At 36.9% G+C, this 23,629-nt stretch overlaps 1 protein-coding gene across 11 annotated transcripts in view; it reads left to right on the top strand.

Annotated features, from left to right (window-relative positions):
- The window catches only part of RAPGEF2 (Rap guanine nucleotide exchange factor 2), a 180,730-nt gene extending 157,471 nt beyond the window's left edge, over positions 1 to 23,259 (top strand). For 6 of the 11 annotated variants that reach the window (XM_032185985.1, XM_032185981.1, XM_032185980.1 and 3 more), the window contains 13 exons: positions 145 to 302; positions 4,767 to 5,007; positions 5,274 to 5,657; positions 7,288 to 7,499; positions 7,590 to 7,713; positions 8,490 to 8,513; positions 9,538 to 9,761; positions 10,667 to 10,852; positions 12,204 to 12,356; positions 14,781 to 15,006; positions 16,468 to 17,027; positions 19,587 to 19,892; positions 22,487 to 23,259. In XM_032185985.1, the coding sequence (XP_032041876.1) occupies positions 145 to 302; positions 4,767 to 5,007; positions 5,274 to 5,657; positions 7,288 to 7,499; positions 7,590 to 7,713; positions 8,490 to 8,513; positions 9,538 to 9,761; positions 10,667 to 10,852; positions 12,204 to 12,356; positions 14,781 to 15,006; positions 16,468 to 17,027; positions 19,587 to 19,892; positions 22,487 to 22,533 (2,845 nt within the window). In that variant the 3' untranslated portion in view covers positions 22,534 to 23,259. Of the gene's footprint in view, positions 1 to 144; positions 303 to 4,766; positions 5,008 to 5,273; positions 5,658 to 7,287; positions 7,500 to 7,589; positions 7,714 to 8,489; positions 8,514 to 9,537; positions 9,762 to 10,666; positions 10,853 to 12,203; positions 12,364 to 13,362; positions 13,440 to 14,780; positions 15,007 to 16,467; positions 17,028 to 19,586; positions 19,893 to 21,137; positions 22,124 to 22,486 lie in introns of those variants that run through there. The other 5 variants (XM_032185984.1, XM_032185982.1, XM_032185988.1 and 2 more) reach the window with 3 other exon arrangements.
- The last annotated feature ends 370 nt before the right edge of the window (positions 23,260 to 23,629 follow it).

The following is a 23,629-nucleotide window of genomic DNA, read 5'->3' as shown; positions in this document are numbered from 1 at the left end:
AGCACTGCTGTCTGCAGAATATTAACTTCTAAACAGCAATTCCTCAAAGTGTGGAAAATGTGTTATAGAAACCCCCACGTGCCACTGCTATAGTCCAAGATCTGAAGGTTTGTAAGTGCTGATTTTATTTCTTTCTGGATGCAGTGACATTGGAATTGGTCAGTCTCAGGATGACAGCATTGTAGGACTGAGGCAAACAAAGCACATTCCTCCTGCTTTACCGGTCAGTGGAACCCTGTCATCCAGTAATCCTGATCTACTGCAGTCCCATCACCGCATCTTGGACTTCAATACAACTCCAGGTGAGGATCTGTTCTACACCATAGAATTTCCTTTTTTTTTTTTTTTTTTAATCAATTTATTTTGCTTGCGTTTCCAGATCTTGAAGTATCTATAATGTTGTTATTAACTGTACGCTGTCACCCACAGAGTAGCCGTATATGAATTAGGATTTGTTACCTTGCTCCAATATGCTTTACCCAGATGTGTATAGATGAATGCTCTCGAAGTATGCTGTATACAGAGTGCCTCTTACTGTCTTACTCTTGGCCAGTGACTTTTTTTTTTTTGCTTTGTATTTTATAGTCTGCCCTGGTAGAACAGTTTTTACAAAGACTGCAGTATTTTCAAACAGCATGGGAGATCATAAGCTTAAATTAAATTGAAAGGACATTGTGTTTTCAGTCTTTTTCTGAACAGGCTTCTTAACTTCTTATATAATCTTGTACTACATCTGTAAAGAACAGCATTTTCAAGTTGCCTTTTAGTTGGCATTCCCCTGCACTAGAAGAGTCTAGAGCTATATGCTGAATGCTTTATATAGAAAATGATTTAAAATCCATTGTGAAATACTAAAAAACAACAACAAAACAAACAAAAAATCAACCACCGTATTTAGCAGAGAGGAACAAAGTATTGGTGGGGGGAGGAGTGAGAGTGGAAAAAGGGGAGAATGAGAGCCTTATCATATCAGAAGCGTTTAGCTGGATATCCTGGATGGGGAGGGATTTGGGCTCTTAATCTGCCTGCAGGAAGGTTCTTAACTTGAAATCTTCTCTGTGTCAGGTATCCAAATTTTTGTTGTTAAAAGGTAGCTGCTGGAGAAGGATTTAGTAACAATAGCTGTGCAGACACTTCGAAGTTTTAGTTTAATACTTAAGAGTATTTCTCAAAAACAGAACCAACAATTCAGTGCCTTCCAAAGTCTGAGAGATTTCAAACCTTACCTAAAAGGCCAGTGCTTAAATATCAGTTTACATACTATCCGAGTCAGTACAGTTTTCACTCTTGAAACTGCAGTACTGAGCATCACTTCCCTTCATTTGAGGGGAGCACTAGAGAAGAAGACTACAAGAAAGTGGTGTGTGGTTTTTGTTTCATTTTTGTTTGAGTGTCTAAGGTTGCTTCTGTGAGTGGGAAGATTGTTACATATTTTTAATCTCACAACTAGTTTCCAACACTGAAGATATTTCAGTAAGTGCGTGACTATTTAGTCAGCACTTTATCTATAAATGGGTAGAAAGTCAATTCTCCAGCTTGCCACTTACCTAGACTGGACCTTCTTATAATGTACTGAATACAGCAAATGTCTCAATACCAGAGCTGTGGGGAGTGTTTTCTCAGAATTCAAGCAAATCCCATTTATCAAGAAGAAAAAACATTGCAGTTCTGAATATCCTTCAGTTGCACATGGTGTTCAGAGAATTTTAATAAATAAACGTTGTTCTACTGTTTGGCTTTTGCTTTGGGGAAGCAATGATAGAAAATGATGTAATGCCCCTGCTTCAATATAATAGCAGCTTTTGTATTGTCTTTATAGAAAATGTAAGTAATTGCTGATTTTTTTTTTTTTCTTAAAACACACACACGGCCGTGCACTGAATATTTTTAAAGGACTTTGTAAGTGTAATTTTTTTTTTCCTGGCTGGGAAGCCAGGGGGGAAGAGGAGTATGCAATCAAAAACATAATGGCTTTAGGGATGGTTGCAAGAGTTGAATTATATCACTGCTTAAAGACAGAGAAAAAAAATTAAAGCCTACAATTTTAATTTCTTTTATTATGTTAGCATAAATTAAAGCTGCAGATGGAGGCAGCTTCTGCTAAATTGAATGCACTGGAGAAGAAAGAGAATAGTAGTAGAGTGGCCATCCTTTGAGGCTTTGGGGGATATCCCTCAGGACAGAGAATAAAACAACTAGAAGGATAGTCTTTGAGGAGGAAGAAAGAACACTTTTTTAGCTTGAAATCTGCAAGGAGTGATTTTAGTTTCTCTTCTGATTTGCACAGGCTTTTGCAAATATGCTTGTAGAGGTTTATTTTTTAATGTTCAAATAGTCAATAGCACTTTGATTTCTGTTTGATTGAAAGTCAAAATAATTTAGTAATGATGAGCTGTCAGTCATTGTTACTTTTTTTACCCCATACAAGCTATGTAAGTGACTAGATTCCTATCATAAAACATTGCTTTCTTTATTCCAGTTTCCTTTTTTGAAAAGGAGTGAAGGGGATGATTACAATTCTCTTCAAGTGCTGGTTTATTAAAAAAAAAAAAAAAAAGTACTGAATAACTTGCTGACATTACTATGTCTGTAGTAATTTCTGTTGCTTGTAAACTTCTCTGTATTCTGTGTAGTGCTTTTGCTACCAGCTCTGATAGGTTTGCACCCTGAGAAATTTGATGGTAAAATACAGTAGAAGGATGATGATACTCTGTTTTCCTCTACATTTCTTCTTATTAACCTGTTCTGCTGGATCACTGAAGTTTTCTCTTTGCACAAAATACTTGCTGCTTTTGAGTACTAAGTGAGTTCCCACCTTAGTATTGTGTACAGAAGTTTCCCATCTTTACATCATTCCTTTGAGTGGCAAGTATTTCCGTAACAGCAAGACTCAACAGGATCTAGAGAGCATGCTCTTTTTATTAGCTTCTTCGAATGGCTGCATCTTTGGCATCTGCCATTCCCACAATGTCAAAAACTGTAGAAATGATTTCAGGCTCTACTCTGTATTCTTCTTCAGTTAATCAAAATTGGTTAAAAGAAAAAAAAAAAAAAAAAAAGGATTTACAGATTTGACTCAAGTACTTGGAAATGGTTAAACATTGGTCTACACTGATGCATGTTGTGTGTAAATTATAATATAATCACTCCACACAGTTTTAATGTGCTTGAATGTTAGTGCTTCTCAAGTTGCAAACATACTCATGTGAGCTGAAAAATTATAGGCATAATGTAATTCGTAAACTGAAATGTTTAAGCCTAAGTGGCCCTTGTGGCATGTAAGCCAAGTCACGTGAGAGAGATTTGTCTTACTGCTTTCCAAATGATGATGTTGAAGACATGGAGCAGTAGAGGGATGACATTTTTGCTTCTTTTGTCACAAGATTTCTGTTCCTGAATAGATTTTTTTGTAGTAACTTAAATATGTTACCGCACATGTTATGCACATTCAGGTCTCATAAGCTGTCAAATAAGATTATGGTTGTATCAACGTGAATGTTTTCATCTAGCAGCTGTTATTTTTTCAGTATCTTTAAAAATAATTATCACTTCTGTCTGTAGATTCAGGAGGCTTTCTATTTTTTTTTTATTTTTTTGTTCATATGACCTTTATGATCTTTAAAAATAAATTTTAATCAGAGAAAGGAGAGATGACCAGATATTATGCCAAAACCAAGAAAAGGTTATTCATAATAAAGGGAAGAATTTAAAATAAATAGAAATACTTTATCTTGTCAGTTAAAAGTTTTAAAAATAAACTGAAGTCCAGTGGAGGACAGCAGCACAATTTTAGCACAATTTTAGCTCTTTGTTTTCTCTTTATAATATCATGATAATCAAAAAACTTGAGTTGATAATGTATCTAGATTTCAAACCATTAACAAGATTATGGAGATAGCAAATACAACATTTGCTGTTAGGCTGATAATTTTCTAGGTTTCCTAAAAACAGCTGCATTGTAGGTGTTCACTCTAGGGTTTGTCATCAAACATTTGAAACAGTATTTGGAACTCAAATATTTAGAAAATTTTTCTATCTCCAAAAACTTGCTCTCTGTACCAATATTTTAGTAATTAAGAACGTAAAGAATCCATTACATTTAATATTATGTGTTAAACATATCAAGGATTGCCCATTTTGCTAGTTGGGTACTTGGATGCATTAATGCTACTGCAGCTTATTTATGTATACAGCTGGCTGTTACACCCGTGTCTTCCAGCTATTTGTATGGGTATGTCTTCCCTTTGTGTATGGCACTGTAGTTGAGTGTCAGACTTGTAGCTGAGTGTCTTAAAAGCATCATTAGGAAGACTGACACTCCTGTCACTTAATTTGATCATATGTCAGTGCACAGGGTAGTGTTGTGATTGTCCTTGATTTTTCTCAGGCTTGAATGAAACTTAACAGCACTGAATACCTGTGAAAATTGGGCTGCATATTAGCTTATCTGTCCATACTTGGCAAATGTTTACATATTTTCATAGTCCATTGATAGCCTAATTTCTTCTTCTTATCCTGGTAGCTTATAGAACCAGTCCTTCATTTCAAAACAACAAAAAACAACTACAACAACAAAACAACACGCAGACAACAACAACAACAACAAAGTATTCCATTAGAATGGGAGAGGTGAAACAGTGATACTGAAATAAAGAGTAATAATTTATAATTTGATTCAATGTGACCAATATTTTTGTTTGTTCTTATACCGTTATTTTTTTTCTGCATTACTGAATTGCATACCTTGTATGTAATTGTTTTTTCAGACTTACCAGATCAAGTTCTGAGGGTTTTCAAGGCAGATCAGCAAAGTCGCTACATCATGATCAGTAAGGACACAACAGCGAAAGAAGTGGTCATCCAGGCCATCAGGGAATTTGCTCTCACTGCAACCCCTGATGCATATTCACTATGTGAAGTCTCTGTCACGCCTGAGGGTGTAATCAAACAACGGAGGCTTCCTGATCAGTTATCCAAGCTTGCTGACAGGATACAGCTAAGTGGCAGGTGAGATTAGACACTGTGAGCTAAAGTTGACTATGCCAGTTTATTAAATTATATTAATGCTCCTATTAATATTTTTAATAAATAATAATGCTCTTATTATTTCATTACTGAAATTCTGTTTCTTTACAAGAAATCACCTCCTATGCTTCTAATTAAGATCTATGTGTCTTGAAATTCAATTTATTCTATGATGCCAACTGGTCATTAATTTTCACTAGTATTTGAGTATATTCGATAAAGTCTGGTTTGGAATTTTGTTTTTATAGGTATTACCTGAAGAACAACATGGAAACAGAAACTCTTTGTTCAGATGAGGATGCTCAAGAGTTACTAAGAGAAAGTCAAATTTCTCTACTACAGCTCAGTACTGTTGAGGTGGCTACTCAGCTCTCCATGAGAAACTTTGAGCTATTCCGTAACATTGAACCCACAGAATACATAGATGACTTGTTTAAACTGAAATCAAAAACAGGTTGCACTAATCTAAAGAAGTTTGAAGAAGTGATAAATCAAGAAACATTCTGGGTAGCTTCTGAGATTCTAAGAGAAACCAACCAGCTGAAAAGGATGAAAATCATCAAGCATTTCATTAAGATAGCACTACACTGCAGAGAATGCAAGAACTTCAACTCGATGTTTGCTATCATTAGGTATTGCACCTTAATAATTGTAATTCTGAATAAAAAACAAAGCTTTATTTATAAATAAAAAAAATGTAATTAAAAATGTTTTTAAAAACGTATTAAACAGAGTAAACTAATTCATACTGCCAACCTCAGCACTTGACAATGCAATAAGGAAAGTATTCTCCAGAAATCTGAACTTGATGTGGAAATGCTTGCTAAAATATTATTAGTAATGCTACTGTTTGTGTACTTATTGCTCAAGACGGCGAGGCTAGAAGCACTGTCAACATGACAGTAGAGAAACTGCTAAACTTACGTAAAAACAAAGACCAAAAAATCAGGTATATGAAAAAGAATGATAATGTTATCATAAATGAATGGGTTATTTTCCAAAAGGAAGCTCATTTTATAGTTCCCAGTACCTTGAATTCATTGAGACATGATATGTTAACTGTGGTTTTCTTTGTGTCAGCAGTTTCTTGGATGAAACTCTGATAATAGTCAATAACAGATTACATTGCTATATGATAAGCTGCAAATAAAGGTCTTTTAATAAGAACCAAAAAGGTACTAAAATCTGAAACAGAAATTTTTCTTAGTAGTACTGTAGTAAAATAAAAAAAAGCAGGAAATTCTAATGTTTGTGGTTTTACGCATTTGTAAAACATTCTTATTTCCTTTGGAGTCTCCCAAGTTATGCAGGAAAAAGAAACCTAAAAAAGTAAATACTGCCTTCTGCGAAAAAGCTTGGGCAAGCTGCATTATCAGTGATGATTTTATGAGTGTCTGGCAAAAGCCCATGCCACACTGAATCAACAGACTGACTGTGACACTTGTTCTGAAGATCATTGGGCTTGAATGCTATCCAATTAAACATGGCAAACTCCGAAGTCAAGGATGCGTGTTAATAATCAGTCAGCATTTGCCAGACATAAAAATCTAAAGATTTAGCTCAGTTATTTCAGCAGGCGTCAGTAACAAATAAGCAGCCTGTCTACTAGCAAGAACTTGAATGAGGGAGAGGTTCTACATAGCAAGCTTCTTGATAGTTAGAAATGAATAGCAAGACAGGCTAGCCGCTGTGTAATATACATCCTTTACTGATGTCATTAAGGGAGGGGAAAACGTTTTTGTAGCAGCTACAGCTTTAGAATAGCTTCATATACAGAGTCTGTTATAACAATTTGATCTAGATACAACAAAGTCAGATGGATTATTGCAGCAAGAAGTTGGGTTGCTGTGCTATCACTATCTAAATAGTATGTAGGTAGATTTTTTTTCCTGCCAATCTGAGGTACTTCTGTATTTTGATATTGTTATCCAATTCAGATGCTATTCCAAAGCAGTTAGAATAAGTGCAGGCAATTAAATCTTGTGGAGAATTTGTACAAGTGTAACTTTTATCTGCTTTTGATTACATCATGCAGATACCTTCAGTTTTTCCAGCTTTATAAAAATGAAATTAATTGCTCTGTAATACATGCTGGCAAAAGGAAGTTTTCAATTCTGTTATTTTATTGATATTGCTGTGCTGTACTATTCTGGATAGATGGTATTTTTCCCATACAAAATTTAACATGGCCTTTTCTAGGATTTATTTTTTTTCTTTCCATTCCTCTTGAACTTCTTGCACTTTTTTTTTTGTTGTTTCAAGTGGCCTGAATTTGGCACCAGTTGCAAGGCTCCGAACTACTTGGGAAAAGCTTCCAAGCAAGTATGAAAAACTGTTTCAAGATCTACAGGACTTGTTTGATCCATCTAGGAATATGGCAAAATATCGTAATGTCCTTAACAGCCAAAACCTGCAGCCCCCTATTATTCCCTTGTTTCCTGTTATCAAAAAAGACCTTACATTCCTTCATGAAGGTAAAAGCAGAAATACATCATCTTTTACTGGCTAAGGAGAACCAACTTTGCTACATAATAAACAATGTTCTTAATTGTTGTTGATTCTAGGAAATGATTCAAAAGTGGAGGGTTTGGTCAACTTTGAGAAGCTGAGGATGATTGCGAAGGAAATACGCCACGTTGGTCGTATGGCATCTGTTAACATGGATCCTGCTTTAATGTTTAGAACTAGGTAAGTTTGTTGTCTAAGGCAGAGCTTTTCTTAACTGAGGGAAAGCTAGGTGAAAAAGGTGCTTTTCAAATGCCCCTCTGTGTACTTGGAAGAAAAATATATTATTTTCCTATCAGCAGGCCCTCGGTAGTTGTTCAGTGAGCTCCGTATGCACAGAAAGTTTTTCACTTTCATGGTTGGCCTCTACCTCTTTCATGTTGAATTGGATTACTATGAGGATTTTTTTTCTTGTTAACAAATTACCAAGATTGAGTATTGTATATATCAAAGCCAGTTCTAAAATTGGAGAAATCATGGAATTCTGAGTTTATGAATACATACATATAAATAAATGTTTTATATTATTTCTTAGCTGCTAGTTATTTTATATATATATATAAATAATAATAATAATAATAATAGCTTCCGACACTGCGAGGGAGAGGAAGACACTCCTGAACACATCTATTAGTCTGTTTGAAATGTCCATGTGTGAAAGCCTTATTGCTTTGATTAAATAGAAATGGGACTATATCTGAAATAGTTTAAGCTAGTGTTGTTAGAAAATGTGGAGTGAATGATCTTTGGCTTGATGTTAGACCAGCTTATTGCATATTCTTTTTCTTAATTTGAACTAGAAGAGTTTATAATATCTGACTGCCCAAGTCAAGGCTCTTTTTAATGTTTGTGGGCTTCCAGAACTGCTTGTCCTTGGGTCTGGTCTTTTTCTTTCTGAGCTTATGATCTTTCTCTGTCTCTTAAACCCATGCTTTACTCTTCCTGGCTCTCACTTGCAGGAAGAAGAAGTGGAGGAGTTTGGGGTAAGTGGTTGGAGACAACACACAGCCCTTATCATTTTCTTCCTTTATCATTTGCATTGTTTCCTACTTGCTATCTTTAATTTTCTGGTGCTTTGACATTTTTTCTTTCATTAACCCACTTTTTTTTTTTTTTTTTTTTTTTTTTAACTGATGATATGTTTTAGGCCAGGATTGCTTTTGCTTTTGAGGTTAAAACACAAAAACAGTATTCTCCCCCCACATTTATAATTTCAATTGCCAAAGAAAATGACTTTCACTGAAAGGAAAATTATAGAATTGCAAGTTTGCAACAGCTGAAAAATTGCTGTTGACTTTATTATGCCTAATAAGCACTTAGCACAAGTACAAATGTTAAAACTCACAAATCTGCTAAACTAACTTTTTTTCACACTACAATGTAGCCATCATTTTTACACTTAACAATTCAGGAACAATGCATAGCTTTCATATATACATACATACACGAAAATGTGCATGACTTTTATTTCATCATGAACCAGCTGATTGTTTTATTTACCAAAAAGCTATTTCAATGTATGAAGTTTCAAGGAAGTTTTATTCCATAAAGCTCGGCTACATGTTTTGTATGTGGTCTGATTTTAGAAGTATTTAGGGAGCTTTCAAAACTCCTTCTGTTATATGTATTTAAATATGAATCTCAGCTACAGTCTTCTGTCAGCATTGCCTTGCTGCATGAGCTTTTCCTAATGCTCCAATCTTCTGAGTAACTGGCTTACGTGAGATAACTAGCCTGAATGCTTTTCTCAGTGTGTGAAGTGATACTGCCTAGTTGGAGCAGAACAGGTTAAAATATTTATGTAATTTAAATAGTGCCTGTCACCAAGTAAAAAGATTTCCTGACCCTCATCCTTCTATCTGTTTGACTTACTGGAATGAGGCATGTGAGCTTTGACCATAGACTGACATTCATGCAATCTATTGCATGTTTCATGTTTGTTAAGTGATACTGTGTTTGGACTAAGTCATGCTTTTCCTTTCTTTCTCCCCCATTCCTTTACTCCAGGTCTCTCAGCCAGGGCAGTACAAATGCAGCTGTGCTGGATGTTGCACAAACGGGGGGTCATAAAAAGCGTGTCCGTCGCAGCTCTTTCCTTAATGCTAAAAAACTGTATGAAGATGCTCAGATGGCACGGAAAGTAAAGCAGTATCTCTCAAACTTGGATCTGGAAATGGATGAAGAGAGCCTCCAGACTCTCTCTCTGCAGTGTGAGCCAGCCACCAACACATGTGAGCATTGACATTTGGTATGGGTTGTAAGGATGCTGTTAAATATACTTCTGTTTCTCCTGCAAGGAAATCATTGGGAATGGTAACTAGACAATATTACCATTGAAAATGATGTCTAATTATTGGCAAGTACTAAATCTTAAGGAAATTATCTTATGGATTAACAATATATTAAAATAGCATTTATGTAGGAGACAAGATTTTTGGAATAATGTGATGCTGCAGTGCACAACAGTTCTTTTGATAGTTCTTTTGATTTGTGTATGTGAAGGATGTGGAGAAGCCAAGTGTTCCTCTACCATTCTGATGTACTTGGGCTATTGGTGTGAATAGGGCTGGTCATCCCAGATGACTTGAATTTGAGAAGGGAAAGGGCATGGCTTCATGTCTAGATATTTCAGAGACATCATGGAGGACTGTACCTGGTGGCAGCTGGAAATCAGTTGTACTTAAATTGAGGGAATACTGTATCTTATGTCCTTGCTTCAGGTTAGCAAAAAAAAAAAAAAAAAAAAGCTAATTATAATGTGATTATGTACCCTAACTTTATAATAGAAATTATGCTTATCTTAAACAAATTGTCATCCCTATGATAGCTCAGCTTAACTTCTGGTCACATTTTTGATAACTACATCAATAGTCATTGTATAAGTGTTTTATTTTGAGAAAGTTACATATTTTAACATATGTACAATCTTTGATAAAGTATGTATTTTAAATTGAGTTAAATCTCCCCCTCTTTTCCTCCTCTTTGGTTCTCTCAAGATATATCCTACTACATTCATTGATTCAGTATATGAGCACATTTTAATTATTAATTGGAGGGCTTTACACTTCTCGGGTTGAAACTCACACTATATTTGTAGCTCATAGTCATTCTTTGCTTTCTCCTATTTCTTGCGAAGTGCCAAAGAATACAGGGGACAAGCGATCTGGAAAATCCGAAACATCACCGGTGGCTCCCCGGGCAGGAATCCAGCAGAAAGTGCAGCAGCAGCAGCAACATAAAGTAAACCAAGCATTGCAGGTCCCTGCTGTATCTCTTTATCCCTCTCGCAAGAAAGTGCCCGTTAAAGACCTCCCACCATTTGGTAAGTCAAACAAAGAAGTGTTTGGTTTGATTTGTTCATGTCAGGGAAGTACTTCTAATCAAATCAGATACAGACATTTATTTCTAGTAGTAGTGCCTGCAAGTTATGCCAGTTTCATGCAATTGTATATATAAAAATTTCTTCTCTGGAAATGGGAAGAAAGAAATCTGCTAGGAAAGCATCCTTCTGATTTAACTTCCAAATCTGTGTTCTAACACATGTAACATGTAAATCATTAAGAACTTCCTACATATCACTTAAATGACTTTTAAAAGCTTTTAATAAATATAAATAGTATAATCAGCCCTTCCATTTCCCTTACATGATGGTAATTTAACAATAAATGAAGTCTGATTTATACCTGGTATTAATTTTACTTGTGCACTGCTTAGACTGTTGGAGAAGAGATTAGAAGCAGCAAAATGGGCAAGAAACAATTCAATCTTCATCTAGTTCTTCTTGATTTTACTGTTAAATTTTAATGTTAAAAGGACTTTGAAGCATTTTTGCTCATGGTGGCAAAGTTTCTGAAAACTGACTGGGTTATGCTGATGAAGGATCTGTAAATTATTGATATTGTGATCCAACAGATCAAAGACAAAATCTGTGGAATGCTTTAAAATAACCTCTACCACAAAAATTTGCAAAACTGTCAGAGAAGCTCCATCTTCACTTTTAAGACTATGCCAGGGAGGGGAAGAGAAAGATAGTTGTTGCCTCAAAAAAGCAATTCTTTATGTCCTAGATCTTTACATCATACATCATCTTCAGGATGTTGTTACTCTTTAGTTTGCCAAAATAAGCTGGTGCAGAAATAGTTCTCTAAAGGGAGAAAGACAACTGCAGGATGGCCTTGTTTTGTAAGCCTAATCTTATTAATCTTTCTGGCTTTCTTTGCCCTTCTAGACTGCTTTGTGAATGGAAAAAATTGTACTATGTAAACCTTGACTAACCAGTGAGATTTGAGGGTCCTGTGCGTTCTCACCATTTTAGTTCAAGTTTGCCAGTAACCACTACAATATGTATTCCTGATTTGTAGATCGTATAAGCATTGCATTGTGAAATACCAACTCTGGATTATGTTTTCTGCCATAAAATATTTATTTTAGTTGGCTAAAATGAAACACGGATTTCACTAAAATGCAAAAATAAAGCACTATATTTGAGCAGGAGTAGGCTTAAAATTTGTTTCATTTAAACTGGTGTCAAAAACTCACAAATAATCAAAGGGGGAGGAGGAGAGGGGAAAGAATGTTTTTTTTCCTATATGGTGTTCCCTCTATAAATGCATTGTGAAATGGGAAGATGTATTTATATTGGACTTAACATCTGCCTACATTCATTCTTAAAGGCATTAACTCCCCCCAAGCTTTAAAGAAAATTCTTTCATTATCTGAAGAAGGAAGTCTAGACCGTCACAAGAAACAATCTGAAGACACAATATCAAGTGCATCTTCACAGCTGTCTTCTCCTCCCACCTCACCCCAGAGTTCTCCAAGGAAAGGTACTAGGCATGCAACATTTCTCATTCTGTTTCCTGAAGGTTATAGACTTTGGAAATTCCTGGGAGAGGATTTTTATGGTCAGGATGAATTACTAGTGCTCCTACTTACGTTACATGTGGTTAGCAAGAGAGGAGGAGGTAGTACACCAGTGTAATAACTGGAAGTCCTACCCGTTAGCAGGAAAGAAAGCCTGAACTGATACAGGGTGGTGATGCATTAGGTCACTTTACAGCTGCTTCTGACAAAAATATTCCAATCATCAGTGTCTTCTGCCAGTAAAATGCAAGTCGCTGTATCAAGATACTAACATTAATTGAGTTCATTAACCTATTAAACGAATTATTTATTGTGTCATGCATCTAGATGGGGTGTAACCTATGGATGACAAGCAGGCTTCAGATATTTGGGATATGAATGACTAATAAATAACATTTTACAAGCAGCATAACTAATTATTCAAACAATGTGTATTTGTACCTGAGGAATGGTATTGCACATTGGAACTTTCTTGACTGAGTTCAGTTTTAATGATTTCACAAAATTATTTAAAAAATGAATTAAGGATGTTCAAAAAGGTTTTTTTTTGTTTTGTTTTGTTTTGTTTTGTTTTTTTTTTTTTTTTTTTTTTTTTTTAGCCTGTTTGCTATTTCATTTTGCTTGTTCTGATAGTAAATCGAAGAAACAGATTTTTTTTTTTGTTTAAGCAAAAGTCAGTTGGGAAGTATCATAGCCTAGCTGTATTGCAGACAACTTCTAGTTTATTTTCTTTTCAGAAAATCATTAACGTTGCGTTTAAGTTATATAATACTTTATGTTAAAATACATATATTGGGATTCAGTCTCCATAATAGAAGTTCAGACTGCTAAAGAGATGAGTGTTTTGGAGACTTTCCTGTAGCAATAACTTTTCACAAACTGCACAGGGTTGATAGGGATTGGAACCTTGTATACCACTTTCTTATCAAGTGGATAGTTAAACCCTTTACTTAACCTAGTTTGTGGTAGCACTTGTCAGCTGAGACCCTCTGGTTCCAGACTAATGAACTTAACCAGTTCCTTCTCTCTTCTTGGAATTGAGAGCAGTAGCAACTAACAAGTCACCATAGACCTCTGGGATAGGTCCAATTGGATAAGACCTGAGATCTAAAAAGGGGAGAGATTAATATGGGAAGAAAATACAAATAAATACCTATCCCGAGTCTCTATTGAAGTTATCTTTACTAAGGTCAGATGGAGGAGGATGTTATGTAGAGGAGAGTTAGGTTATCATCTTCAGTCCTTGTCTCAGCATGATTTCTCTCAAATGATTTATCAGCAAAGAATGAATTTAGATAACTTTGGTCAGTCCTTGTGCATTTCTTGAAAAAGGAATTGGGATTGTGTCTGTGGCTCATAGTGAGAGAAGATATTTTATTGTTCAAAAAAAGAAAATCATAATGGTGATTTTAAATTTAAATAAAAAAAAATCCTTAGCTAGGTGGTGACATGAACAAAATGGAATGTTCTTTCAGAAAATCTGGCAGCAGTAATTCTGTATTCTCAGTGAGTGTGAATTGGGATAGATTACTTGAAGTCATCTTGACAGTCAGTATAGACTAAAAGCAAAAATTGAGAACTGCAGTTGCTTGTAGATGTGTGTTGCTTAATGATGTTTAACTTTTAAGAGCATTCAGCACAATTTTTTCCAACACTAAAAAAACAGCTGAATTTGCCCGTGTGACATTCCATAGTTTGCAGATTTTATTGCAGTTTGGTTGTGTTAATGCTACCTCCAAATTATGGTGTAATTCTGTTAATACATGATTATTGTCTTTTGGAATATTATTCGTTAGCCAAGTACCGCAAAGAAAACTTGAAAACCCTGAATTATTATTACTTTCTTAAATTTAATTGAAACAATACTTCAGCCACGGTACGTAATAAGCAGTCAGCCCAGGCATCTATGCTTCATGTTATATCTGTTGTTCATCTCTGAATTGTAGTGTTGGAGAACATGTATGTAGTCTTCTGGATTACATTTAAGCGTTAATATTGTCCAGTGAACTTCTTCTGGTCCAGTCTTGGTGGCAGTGTTTAAATACAGGCTGTTTTTTCATCAGAAGTAAGATTTCATGATGTAGGAGCACAAATGTAATGCATTTGAAAATATTTTTGGGGAGAAAAGTAGAGAGTAGAAGGTGAGCAGCTGGTTTCTAAATGAGTAATTCCTATTTCCACAGTCTTATACCTCTTGTTAAGAAATAGAGCATACAATGTTATAAAGTTAGGCTGCTTGTTTTTTTGTCTCTTGCAGTGCTGCTTCTGTAAATAAAATGTTATCATACATCTGATTTACTACTGCTACTGTAGTAAATATTGCCAGCTGCCTGGGGATAGCTGAGCAGGCTTCTAAGAGTCTGATTAATGTCATGTTCCCTTTGCAGGCTATACTTTGGCTCCCAGTGGCACAGTGGATAACTTTTCAGATTCTGGTCACAGCGAAATTTCTTCTAGATCCAGTATTGTCAGCAATTCCTCTTTTGACTCCATGCCAGTCTCCCTGCATGATGAGAGGAGACAAAGGCATTCTGTCAGCATTGTGGAGACAAATCTTGGTGTGGGAAGGATTGATAGAAGGATCATGATTGAACCAGATCAATACAGCTTAGGGTACGAACTTTATTCTTACTTTCGTTATACTTGCATATAGTGTGTGCGTGGCATGTTTTTGTCTATATGTCTCTCTCAAATATTCTTTTCTAACCTGCTCTTAAATCCTGCTATTTAAATGCTGAATCTTTTGATAATGCTATATTTTCTGACAAGAAAATGTTTTGCCCTCCTGAGCCTATTATGAGGTCTACAGCAGTAAGACCTAACTTGCAGTAGACCTTATCTGAGCATTTAGTATTGCTGCAGACTGTCTTCTCTTTGTGGCAGACTGGTATTCTAATCTGTTTTTTTTTTTTAGGTGAAGAATTACCTGAATTAGATGACAAATTATTGATACAATTATTCAGGGCCCAAGCTGAGAAGAGAAATAGTTAGTAATAGCAAGTCTGTTTTATAGAAAAGTGCAGATTTTCTAACTCAAACATTTTACCCTAAATCTCTCTACTAGTCAACAATAATTGGAAGCTAAAATTCACACTAGGCTGCTGGTTTTCTAGGTAATTAACTTCTGTAATGGTGGGTAAGCTAGTGCTGTGAGGAGTTCTCTGAATCTCTGTGTGTAAGTCTTGGTCTGAAAATAATTGGAGCTCTGGCTCTGGTTTAGTCACCAGTTGTTTTTCTGAGCTGTTATTTGGAAGCTTCAGTTCTCTGAATGGTTTCGGGGCTTTTAGTCCTGTGGGGTCTGTGGAAGGCAGGCCTGTTCCAAAACGGGCATACTTCAGCTCTGGGAATCCCAGGCTATGCAAGCTCTTTAATCAGAGGTCTTAAATATTTGGAAGACCAGGATCCCAGTCTGTGTTGCAAGCTGCCCTGGAACCACAAATCCCAGAAGCCCTGATCGCTGCTAAACAAAGCTGACACTTCGTCAGTTTTGCAGCTGCTGTGCAAGTTAGTAGTGTCAGGCTTACTCCATCACTGAAAGGCTACGGAGAGCATACTTGTTCTAGGAAGTAACATGTTTCCAAAACTAATGCTAAAATAAATTTCCTTTGCAAGAAATACTGTAAAGTTGGCATTCAGAGTTTCCTAAGCAGTAAAGGATGTGAAAAGCAGAAGCCTAAACCTGAACTGCAGCCACCTACTGCTAAGGCTCAGTTTCTGACTTATGATCCTTTGCTTTGCTTGTCTGGAAAAGCACTAGGAACCTATCTATCAGTGCTGTTTGCTTGCCTTTAAAGGGCTGCTGCAAAGTTAAGATTTTACCTTTTGAAATGGCTTCACTGAAGCACTGAAGTTTCATCAGGATAGCTGTCCAGTAATTCTTCTTTTTGGTTTTATTAAGGATGAGCTTGAAGGGAAAGTTTTCTATGCTTTGAATTAGTCTTTAAAGCAAATAGAATGTAAATTGCATCAAAACCTCCAATATGCTTGCTTTTTTGTTGATTGTCAGATTCTTTGTGTTTTGCAAGTGAGCTTCACTTTCAACACTGGATTTTTTTCTCTTCAATGTACACCTAGCTCTTTTGCACCACTGCCAGAGAACAGAGGCCTGTATGCTGGAGCAACTGTGCTGTCTTCTCCTAGTACAGAAGAACTGTCACAGGATCAGGGGGACAGAGCTTCGCTCGATGCAGCTGACAGTGGCCGTGGTAGCTGGACTTCTTGCTCTAGTGGTTCTCATGACAACATACAAACAATACAGCACCAGAGAAGCTGGGAGACGCTGCCTTTTGGACATGCTCATTTTGATAATTCAGGCGATGGGGCAGGACTCTGGGCCTCAGGCAGTCATATGGACCAACTGATGTTCCCCGATCATGGCACAAAGTATGGCAGGCAAAGTCAAGGTAGGGAGGGCCTTGATCAAGCACAGTCCAGAGCAAGTTGGGCATCCTCAACAGGCTACTGGGGAGAGGACTCAGAAGGTGACACAGGTACCATAAAGCGGAGGGGTGGGAAGGATGTTTCCATTGAAGCTGAAACCAGTAGCATAACGTCTGTACCAGCAGAGGAGTCAAAACCAACTCCCATGCCCACACACATACCGGCATCATCAAGCAGTACAAAGGGGCTTATTGGTAAGTTCATTTTTGCTTGCCATGAATTACTTTAATTCATTTGCCTACAGTACTTGTTTCTATTGTTCTAAAACTATTTTTCTATTGTCTGGTGTGATTGTAAAGCAAAACTAAACATTTTGTAGTTTCTCTCAAATTTTGCCCTTTAACTGTGCTTTTATTGCTGGAGAAAATATCACTTATTGTTAATTCTCAGTTTTTGCAGCTCTTTTGTGTTTCAAAAGAGCCTGCCATACATCAAAAAAACTAGCTCAACTGCTGGACAGTGTTTTGAGAAAGTTGATATATTTAGGTGTCTGTTCTGGAATGAGAATTATGCTTTGCAGTAAGGCTCTGTATTCTATATTTAGGTATCTATAAATGTGGCCTGATTTATATTTTTAGAAGTGTTTTCCTTTATACATTTGTATGACTTGTCTGATGATTCCTGACTTCTGAATGTTCCTTACTTCTGAAAACGGGGTCACTTTGTGCTTAAATACCAGCTGAGATGTTTCTTTAGGCTGATGAAACTTAAGAGGTTCCAAAGAAATTAGAGCTGAAATGCATTTATAGTCATTCAACAAAGTAAAGATCAGATAAGGTATAAATTAATATAAAGGGGGCTTTGGCACAGTTTCACATTTTTCTCATATTGTTCCTTCTACACATCTCAGATATCCTTGGGCCATCTGAGACCTCTGCAGGGTTTGTTTGGTTTTTTGTTTTTTTTTTTTTTTGCTTTTTCATTCCTTTCCTTCCTCTTTGCTGTGGGTGCCTTTCCTCACCTTAATACGAAGAACGATCTAAAAGCCATTTTACCACGACACAGATGAAAAAGTCTGCCAGATTAAGGTCACGCTGAGACCATTGTGATAAACTGCTTTTCCATTTTCAGCCAAAGTATATTGCTTAGCAATGGCCCATTGCCTCAAAGCTTGGGTGCAGATCTGAATCCCTGAACTATGAAGAGAAGGAAGCTCTTCAGTTCAGTACTTGAGGTTCTGATTTGTGCCAGTCTCTAATTTTACTCTTTGATGCACTTGGTTTCCACCAGAATGTGGAACAAGCATGCTTCCAAATTTGCCTCTTGAGGCAGTGCTTAGCAGTACATTTTTAGACTTCAGAGAATGTGAAAGTGATCTGAAAATGGCAGCTGCATGCTTCCATGCACTTCAGTACTATTCACTATCTTGCAAATGTTGCTCTGGGTATCACTGATCTCTTGCTATACTTCAACAGATATTTTTTTTTCCTACAGAATTTCTGCTGTATCAAAATTATTTTTCAGAAATCCCTTTGAATAAAATTTCTCAGAATTTTTTCATGTTACTCTGCTTGGTTAAAAGAATTTGTCCAAGAAATATATTTGGATTCCATTTGGATGTCCATTTGTTTTTGCTAATTGCAAGGCATTTATCTGTAAAATCCCACCAGCCCGATAGCACCAGTCAGTTTTAAGTTTGTAGTGCCTGTTCAGTCAATTTCATACTGCATAATGCAGGGTGATATTGTCCTCATCAGTTGTGCAAGAATATAGGATGTGACAAGCCAGGGAAAGTGAATTTGCTGTGCTAGAGGTGTTTTTCTGCAGTGTTTGCCTTTGTAATGGAAGTTAAGTTAAGTTAAAGAGCTAGACCCTCTAAAAGTGTTAAGAATTAAAGTCCAAATTAATTAGTTTAAATATGTAATTCCAAAATACAGAGTCATAAAAAGCAATGTCTATCTGCTCTGTTCCTAAAGGTGTTTAAAATTCTTAACCTCTCTTTCTTCCCTTGAAATTCTTTGCAAGAGTGAACTTCTAAGCATGTCCAGAGTTAAGTCTTATTCAGGTAAACTTAAGCCCCAGTGAGATCTGCACGCTAATTGATGGTCTCCTCTTCTCCTGTGCAAAATGTAATACAATCATTGTTCTTATGGGAATGCTCTGATGGTTTAATTTTGCAGAGATTACAACCATATGAACAGTGGACAGTGAAAGCATGAGAAGGACATCCATTTCTGTTATCTCTTGAAAATGTAGCTTATGTCTCATTTAGGAAGATTTTTATGATAAAATAATGTCAGGTCCTTGTCCCTTTTTTTTTTTTTTTTTTTTTTCCTTCCCTGCAAGATGCTAAAAACAAGACATTTAGGGACAAAGCCAATCTTCAGGATCAATATAGTAGTGCATTTGGGGAGCTGCCTGTGTTCCTGATGGCTGCCACTTGTGTGGACTCCTGGAGTTGTTTACATCACTGGTCTTTGTGATCAGTTGATGTAATTGGTGGGACAGCTTCAGCTACCAAGTTTAAACAAACTCCTCTTGTAATTTGGTGAATTTTATTGAACTAATACTTCACTACTGGAAGGATATCTATATCCTGTGTATGTTGTATATTCTATGCTTTCTTGTGTGGTTTACTTCTCAAGATCTCATTATCTATTGTAGAGTATTTGACTTTTATCCTTCTTACAGATTTTTTTTTCTGGGAACTTGAGTTTGCTGCTGTTTAATTCTCACTGTTTATTTTTCTTTATTTTAAGAGATAATAAGAAAACTGCTTAATGTTTGCTCTTTTTTCTTTTTTTTTTCTGCAGCACGAAAAGAGGGTCGGTATCGGGAACCACCTCCAACTCCTCCTGGTTATGTAGGAATACCTATTGCTGAGTTTGCAGAAGGTGTTTCCCATCCAACCAGAAAGCCTCCAGATTACAACATAGCACTTCAGAGGTCTAGAATGGTGGCACGGACATGTGAGACCCATGGGACATCAGCTCAACAGCAGCAGTCGCATGGCCATTCAACTAGCAGGCCTGTGAACAAACCTCAGTGGCACAAACCAAATGAGTCAGATCCACGTCTTGCTCACTATCAGTCTCAAGGGTTTTCTGCAGAGGAAGATGGTAAATTTTTAATTGTTAGATTTTGAATATGCTGCATGCAGAAATGTTCAGTCTTTTCACAGACACAATGCAGATTACACAGTAGAAATTCTTGCCATAATTCGAGCTCTTCCATCTTTCAAACCTTGCTGTTTGTTTACTTTTGGAAGGGGTGAAAGTGAGTTCATCTAAAACGTTTAAAATTTGGAATGTAGGTCCACCTGAATCTTCTTGGACAGCCTAGCAGTTGACTTAGACAACTTCTCTGGAGGCGCCTATGTTCCAGGTAAAATCCTGGTTGCCATAAAAATACATAATGCTTGGCGCTAGCCGTGCATTTAATAGTCAAAAGACTTATTCTGGTCTACAGAAATACTTGCCCCAGAGACTGTCCTTGGTCAGGTTTAGATGGATGGTCACTCAGCACACTAGCTGAAACTCTTACAGTTGTGGACACTTGGTATTCCACACCAATTGCTACACATAACCAGCCCACTATGATTTTGCTATCTCGCTTGCCAAAGTGTGTTTGTATCTTTATGCTTTAGCTTGGCTATGGCGGTACAAAGGCTCTGCAGACATAATCTTTCTGTTTTTCTGTGGAGTGCAAGTGTAGCTGGATTACATCTTCAGAGCTAGATGCTCACAATTTAGGCAGGGTAGTGCCCAAATGACGTGTCTGAATCTTTGATGCTTCGTTTTGCTTAATGGTAGAAAGGCTAACCTTCCCCTTCCCTCCCTAACTGCTTAGATACTAAATCTTTATGTGCAGGATGAACTCTGCAATTGAGCATGATGAAAAAGATAAGGCTGCTTTAACAGAACTACCTCAAACTTTAAGAATTCCCATGGTAGTTTGGGAATTTTAATCTTTTTTATCAGTAACAACTAAAGCTGTGCTCAATTTTTATGCAATCTTAATTTAAATAAATCAGTAGAAAATAGTAACTTCTGGCAGATATTTCCAGGGAAAAAAGTAAGAACAGCTTTATGAAGCTGTTAGATATCTAGGGGTAGCTGTTGTGTTCTCAGGCTGAGGAACTGCACCTAGCTCAGAGCGATTGTCTTATTTTTTTTGAGAACAGAATTTCAAAGAGGTACTTTTCATGAGACCTGAAATGTAAAGTTATTTAGATTTGTTTTTACATATATACCTAAATGAAAGGAATGGAAAGCACGTGAACATAGTACAGGTTGTTTCATTCAGTAGCAGTCTTGTTCTGCGTGAACTAAATGATATTTTCCCCTATCCTATTGTGTTTGCAGAAGATGAGCAAGTCTCTGCTGTGTAAGACTTGGGGCTTTTCTGGATCCAGAGTGAGCCACCTTAAAGGAGAGCACAAGAAGACGTCCCTAGAATAGGAGCCTTGGAACTATAGTTAAAGGATGGTGGACCTGTTTGCCTCCTTCCCTGCCTTAAAGCAGCATGGGGCTTCTTCCTCCGCCCCTCCCCTCTGTCCCCCCTCCCCTTGCATGTGAAATACTGTGAAGAAATCGCCCTGGCACTTTTCAAACTGTGTTGCTTGAAATGCACAGTGCAGCAATCTCCAAGCTACCACTGTCACTGTCTGCCACATCACACAGTATCATTCCAAATTCCAAGATCATCACATCAGGATGATAACTCTGGCTGCACTTCCCAATGCCTGGAAGGGTTTTTAAATCTTCCTTTTCAATTTTAATCACAACCCTAGCACTTAGTCTCGTTGGGATAACGGGATGAGCTAGTTGTCGATTTACATTTGGCCTTTAACCTACAAAGAGAAAATGCATTGAAATCCTTCAAGGAGGCAGTGCTTATTTGCTTGTTTACAATGCCTTTGTTACAATTTTGTATGTTTGTGTTCTGAGATCAAATACTGCGTCTGCATAGTAACTACAGTATTATTTCGTACTTGTAAGTAGGGTTGCCAGCCTGAGCTCCCGGACAGGATATTGCTATCACGTGGCTGAGCAGGGCAGAAGGGAAGGCAGAGGTTGCAGGACACGGCCTTTCCCAACCATCTCGCTTCACCCATAGCGTTCCCCACCCTGGGACCTCCAAAATGTGTGCCTGTTAGCAGGAACGGCACCAGCAGCCGGGTCTAGTGTCAGTGCAGCACCGCGTGCGTGCACCTACCTACCCAGTGAAGGACCAGAGGACGCTGTGTCTCCCATACCTGTGCCTTGTGGAATACAGGACGGCATGATCTAAACAGCGTCCCATTTTAACGAGACAGACGGCAACCCCACCTTTAAGTTATATATTATTTTTATTTTATTTTATTTTTTTTTTTTTACTATATAGTAGTTATATTGAAAGAGAAATTAACTGGATAACATTGCAGTGAAGGCAAGCTGGGATGTCACAGCTCCTGTCAGCTGTTAATACTGATTTAATAACCTCCACCTTGACTTTGGCATTAGGGGATAAACAAGCCTTTAAGTAAAGAAAAATAACCTGTTTAGATATGTCAGCCTTTGCAATGCAGAAGTAGTCACAACTGTTAATGGCTTCGTGGAACACTGCATGTGTAGAGAAGGCCAATGTGTAGCAACCACCTGCTCACAGCTGCTATTAACCCTATAATGACTGAAATGACCCTCCCCTCTATTTTTGTGTTGTTTTTGCACAGACTCCGGAGAAGTGAAGGCTGCCAATCCGAGTAGTACTCAAATGTGAGGAACTGCTGGTCTTGGATTTTTTTTTCCATTGAACTCAGCTGATCATATTGATCAGTAGATAAACGTAAATAGCTTCAACTTTTAAAGATCAAATTGCAGTGTTTTTTCACTGTATCAAGCAAATGTCAGTGCTTTATTTAATTCTCTCTCCTGTAATCATAGCTTTTGTCTATTTGCTTATATATCACATTGTCAATTATGCATTTGTAATTTTACATGTAATATGCATTATTTGCCAGTTTTATTCTCAAGGCTATGGACCTCATGTGCATATAGAAATACAGAATCCTAGCTCTATCACAAGTTGCACAAATGTTATATAAGCATTAAGTAATTGTAGACCATAGGACTGCTAATCTCAGTTCGCTCTGTGATGTCAAGTGCAGAATGTACAATTTACTGGTGATTTCCTCATACTTTTGATACTACTTGTACCTGTATGTCTTTTAGAAAGACATTGGTGGAGTCTGTATCCCTTTTGTATTTTTAATACAATAATTGTACATATTGGTTATATTTTTGTTGAAAATGGTAGAAATGTACTATGTTTATGCTTCTACATCCAGTTTGTATGAAGCTGGAAAATAAATAAATATAACATTAATGAAGTCCATATTGATTCTTATGCATTTTACATGTTCCACATACTTGAACAAATTTATGAAAAAATTTTACTTCTCTGTGTATTAATATTAAAGGGACATTGCCAAGCGATGTGGGCAAACTATTGGTGTGGAGTTTTTCTTCATGTAGTTACGCTGCTGTTGGTATGTGTACTGCTGAATGAGAGTGAGTGATACGTTGTGTGTCCCCACCAGAAACATTTGAGAAGCTGAAAGGAGGAGTTCCTAGAGCAATGGCCCTACGTACACATAGCATGTAAACAGTTTTAAAGGCAGGATCGTGTTGATTTGGCATTCTGTATGGTGTGAAAGTAAAGAACGCATGTTGTAAAATGTGGGTAGGGAGAAGTATGGAAAATGATCCCTTTCAGTTTTTACTGAATCACAGAATTTCTAGGTTGGAAGAGACCTCAAGATCATCGAGTCCAACCTCTGACCTAACGCTAACAGTCCCCACTCAACCATATCCCT

Source organism: Aythya fuligula, chromosome 4 (genome assembly GCF_009819795.1).
Source record: "Aythya fuligula isolate bAytFul2 chromosome 4, bAytFul2.pri, whole genome shotgun sequence".
Classification (NCBI taxonomy): Eukaryota; Metazoa; Chordata; class Aves; order Anseriformes; family Anatidae; genus Aythya; species Aythya fuligula.
This window is presented reverse-complemented; position numbering and strand designations above follow the sequence as displayed.